This window comes from Sardina pilchardus, chromosome 21 (genome assembly GCF_963854185.1).
Source record: "Sardina pilchardus chromosome 21, fSarPil1.1, whole genome shotgun sequence".
In the NCBI taxonomy this organism is placed as follows: Eukaryota; Metazoa; Chordata; class Actinopteri; order Clupeiformes; family Clupeidae; genus Sardina; species Sardina pilchardus.
The window spans coordinates 10,434,180-10,439,179 of NC_085014.1; the positions used below are offsets into that span (position 1 = coordinate 10,434,180).

Sequence of the window (5,000 nt, forward strand, 5' to 3'; positions counted from 1 at the left end):
GTGTGCACAGGTTTGTGTGTGTCTGAGTCAGACAGGGAAGGAGAGAGTTGGGTGGTGTGTGTGTGTGTGTGTGTGTGTGTGTGTGTGTGTGTGTGTGTGTGTGTGTGCGCGTGCATGTGTGTGCGTGCGTGCGCGCGTAGGGTTGTCACTCAGATTGAAAGACAGGGAAGGAAACCTACGGTTGTAGATAACGCACAATCTTAAAAGGGCTATTTTCAGTGTAATTTTACAATTAAGCTCAGATCTTGATCATTGTAAGGGCCATCTATATATGAAGACTTTGGTTCCAAAATGCTATATCCTCCATTTTTGTTTAACTGAAATACACAATTAAATAACATGACTTACTGTACTAATGTTTTCAAAAAGTGTTTTGGAAAAGAGCTCTTGATATACTGTACAGTATTAGGCTATATAATTTCCAAGAGTGTATACAGTAGGCTACACATCTGGGAAAGTACTGTATGATGTGACCATGCTTGCATACTGTATATGTTATGCCAGCCTTATTTTGGCCTACTTATTACATTAGAATTTCAGGCCAAAGTTGGATACCATGTAGATTTCAAAAACTTGAATTACTCTGGAGCGGCTTACTGTATATTATTGGTATTGCATATCCTCATGTCCGGTAAGGTCTGCTGTTAATTCTGATACTGTATGGATTTCCGTGTGTTGAGCTAAGCATTTGTAAGATATACTGTACCACGGAGAGTGATGGGTGAAGATGGACGAAGCGCTGTGTGCAGATAAAATAGACCTAACGACGTCCCTGTGTGCATCATAGAGAATTAGAGACAGAGAGAGAAATGCTCAGATATCTATAGATTTGTATATCTGTGGCTAAAGATATTGCTTGGTATAGAAATACAGTAAACGAGGGTAGGAACATTTCCGGCTATAATACTGTACTGTATGTACACAAATAAACACTCACACACACATCCCATTATCTACTGTATCTGTCTGCCTGTCAACCTAACATTTACACTAACGGTCAGTGTGACGCACACACACACACACACACACACACACACACACACACACACACACACACACACACACACACACACACACACAAACACACACACACAAACAAACACACACACACACACACACACACCTGCCTGACCTGTTCCAGGTACTTTAGGCAGCATTGCACACACATCCACATTGCACCAAAGCACACATTTGAAGTAAGTAGCAGTGGCATATCAAAAAGCCAGAGCACTGCTGGTTGCATTCAAATGTCTGCCAAGAACTTGAAGTCTGTTAATTGCCTCAATCTGTATAGTCTGTACTGTGACTGTGGCCGCGGAGAGTACTGAGGGACAGTGAAAGTGGTGTCCACTGACATGTCCAATGGCCTCTTTAGCTACAAAGCATCAGGCTCTCAATTTCTAAATGGTGATTCCTGACCACGTCAAGCTGTCATACTGTCACCCACCACGGATGGATACTTTTGGGAATGACTAAGATCTTGTGACTTAATTGCTGCTAAACCACACAGCTCCCGTATTAGCTAAACGCTTCGTGTCTCGCTGAAAGCTGTCTGATATGTTTACATTGCACAGACATCCCTCATTATGGGCGATGGGCTCGGAGACATGTCTGGTATTACAGATCACAGAGTGGGCCTCTCGTCGCCGCCTCACAGTGTAATTACATAGTATGAAAGAGAGCATCTTCACAGCCGCCCTTCACTGCTATCAGAGAAGCCACTGCTAAGGCTTTGTGCTACGCAGTAAGCGCTAAATCCTTTCTTTTACTGGCATTGTTTTGCTCTAAACTGATGAGAAAAAAAAAACAATATTTTCCAGCAGCCTAGCAGTGGACTGTTATGTTGAGCTATAACAATTGCTTAGATATTTCCCCAATAATTCTTCAATAATTGTTGTGAGCTTTGAAAACTGCACCATAGAGAAGAGGGGGGAAATACCAACGAGTTTCACAAGGCTACTGTGCACATAATGGAGTGTTTGAAATTAGTCTCACAGGCCACCCAGGGTTCCGTGTGTGTGTGTGTGTGTGTGTGTGTGTGTGTGTGTGTGTGTGTGTGTGGACGGCGGGAGCAGGGGAATGGGAGTACATGGGGGGGAGAAGACTCACCACAGTCTGGTGGTTGACCTGAATCACCTCGTCCCCAGCATGGATCTTCTTACACTGGTCAGCAGGAGACTAGATGAGAGGAAGAGAGAGATGGAGAGAGAGAGAGAGAGAAGAGAGAGAGAGAGAGAGAGAGAGAGAGAGGGAGGGAGGGAGAGAACAGATGAAAGTGAGCATGTATTGATTGCCGTGTGTTCATTCAAAGGCAGACATGTTGTGAGCATGGAATCTCCCCAGTCTGCGGTCTGTATGATCTCCATGGTTAAAGAGAGCACCGCCAGCCAAACAGGAATTAAAGGATCTGTGTGGTTGGTGTCCCTGTGGGATTCTGATGTAGAGAGTGTGTGTGTTTGCTTGTGTGCGTGTGCGTGTGCGTGTGCATGTGTGTGTGCGTGCGGCGTGCGCGCGTGTGTGTGTCTGGTTGTGTTCATAAAAAAAAACGTTCCTATTCTGTCATGCATTAGTCATAATGAATTTCAATATTGCTGTCCCAAATGTACATCCGGATACATCTCCACATTGTACTCTAAACCATAATTCCAATCTCTCATTTCCGCACATAATGTACATAATCCACGATGTGTGGGGGTTTTAGAACCTCTACCGATGCTACTCTGACTAAACTCATCTCACTCCCCTTCTAACCCCGTCCGACGCAATACGCCTGGTCTCCTAGGTAACGGCAAGGTTGCATGGCGACGGAAGGCAGTAGCCTTCATAGCCAATGAGAGCCTACAAGGGGGGGTGGGGTGGGGGGGGTCAACGTGCTCGCTTCGGGGGGTTAGACCACGAGGTTACTGAGCGCGCTCAGTGGGCTTCCCTCGGTTCAGTGCTGGAGATGTGTCCAGGAGAAACACGAGCAGACAGGGGGGCCAGTCATGACCACCGGCTGTCCTCACGTTAGGGTCAGCACCGTTCGAGCGTGATGGTGATGCCACAGCCGTCCAGCGGTCAATCGCTGGCAATGATGCAACATCCACAATTCACCGTAATCTGTCTACCAGGAAGTGTAATACTTCAAAGAGCTAGGATTAGCATTCAGTCAGCGGGTTCAGAGAACATTGTTCACCTTCAAAAAAAAAAAAAAAAAACCTGCTCAAGTTAAACTTTCAATAAATTTCAATAATATTAAATTATATAATATCAAATATTAAAAGACTGTACATCTTTGATTAGACTCTTTGCCTGACACAATCTGGGATTATTTAGTGAAAAAATGTCAATCTTAAGAACACACAAAAAGGCTTAATTCCGAGAGCTGAAAGCGAATAATGTAAATCTGAATGGGTTTGTGTGGACAGGACTAGAGCTAGAGTGGGCACCTCTGCATGAACCCTGAGTTGAATAGCCCCGGTAATGACCACCCATCCAGCACCTGAGTCTTATTCTCCGCTTCTTCTTCGGCTTCCTTATTTGGTCTCTGATGAAAACGATGCCACTGGAAACAGCCTCAGCATTGTCTAAAAAAGCTCCACAATTATGGCTGAGGAGTATATGAGCTTTGGCTCGCCGTGAGCAATCAGCGCCCAATCAGAGCAGGGACGTGGGGCTCTCTCTCTCGCTCTATCCTATCTCTGACCACCACAGGCCCCCGCTGCGCTGGCGGCCAGCTAGCGTCCGCTAATCTCCACGGCGACACCGAGACAATGAGCACAATGAGGAGGAATAAATAGCCCGGCGGTGCTAATATCCGCCGCCCGCTCCTCCGGCTGGCTCAGAGTGGACAGGAGTGGACCCGCCACCTCCTCCACACACACACACACACACACACACACACGCACACACATGCACACACATATGCACACACATACACACACGCACACACACACACACACACACACACACACACACACACACACACACACACACACACACACACACACACACACACACACACGCACTTCCTCCTCCCCACCACCAAAACAACAACAGTAGCAGCAGTAGCAGCAAAAGCTCTTGCAGCACTATGAGTTCAGTAGCATAGTGGGGCTGTGGGCCTGTGGACCCACCACCACCTCCACACACACACACACTCCACTACTATCACCAACACACGCCACCACACGGGCACAGTGCCAGTCAGGAGGCAGTGCAGGTGTGCAGTGCACTTCATATACAGTATAGACAAGAGCATGAATGCTGTGAGGTCCATCGTGAGCTCTGTCAACAAGAAACATGCTGCAACCACAGACAGCAACCGGACGTACACAATCACACACAAACGGCAACTTTCAGACACATACACACAAACACTCTTCTTCTCTCTGTCTCTCAAACACACACACACACACACACACACACACACACACACACACACACAAACACACACACACACACACACACACACACACACACACACACACACACACACACACACACACACACACAGAGACATGATTAGATTGTCTTCCTTAGGTGACAGGTCCCAGCGATGAAGCTGACAGCTTCTCCAGAGCCAGGCATGGTGGCACTACCCCCCCCCCCCTCCCCGTATCCCATGCCTTCTCATGAGCGATGGCACTGAGCCGGCCGTCTGCCCGCGCTGTGCCAGTCCCATTATAATGCCCACGCATTAATCGCACGGTGCCTGTTGGCAGCGCACCCGCTCCTCCATAGCCTGGCGCTGGCGCTGGCTCTGTCTGAGAGGTGCCAGCCAGCCAGCCAGCCAGCCAGCCTGCCCACGGAGTGTGCCATCACCCCACCCTGCCATCTCCCAGCTGGCCCACCGAGAAGGCTGTGGGGGCTGAGAGGAGGTGTGTGTGTGTGTGTGTGTGTGTGTGTGTGTGAGTGCTCTCTTCTGCACATATGTGTGTGCTTCTATGCATGTGTGCTTGGGTGTGTTTGTGTGTGTGTGTGTGTGTGTGTGTGTGTGTGTGTGTGTGTGTGTGTGTGTA

At 48.0% G+C, this 5,000-nt stretch overlaps 1 protein-coding gene across 1 annotated transcript in view; it reads right to left on the reverse strand.

Moving 5' to 3' along the window:
* Nucleotides 1-5,000, reverse strand: part of LOC134068537 (connector enhancer of kinase suppressor of ras 2-like) — a 105,600-nt gene that overhangs the window by 51,412 nt on the left and 49,188 nt on the right. Inside the window, exon 8 of the mRNA XM_062524219.1 lies at nucleotides 2,110-2,178. Coding sequence (XP_062380203.1) covers nucleotides 2,110-2,178 — 69 coding nt within the window. The remainder of the gene's footprint in view (nucleotides 1-2,109; nucleotides 2,179-5,000) is intronic.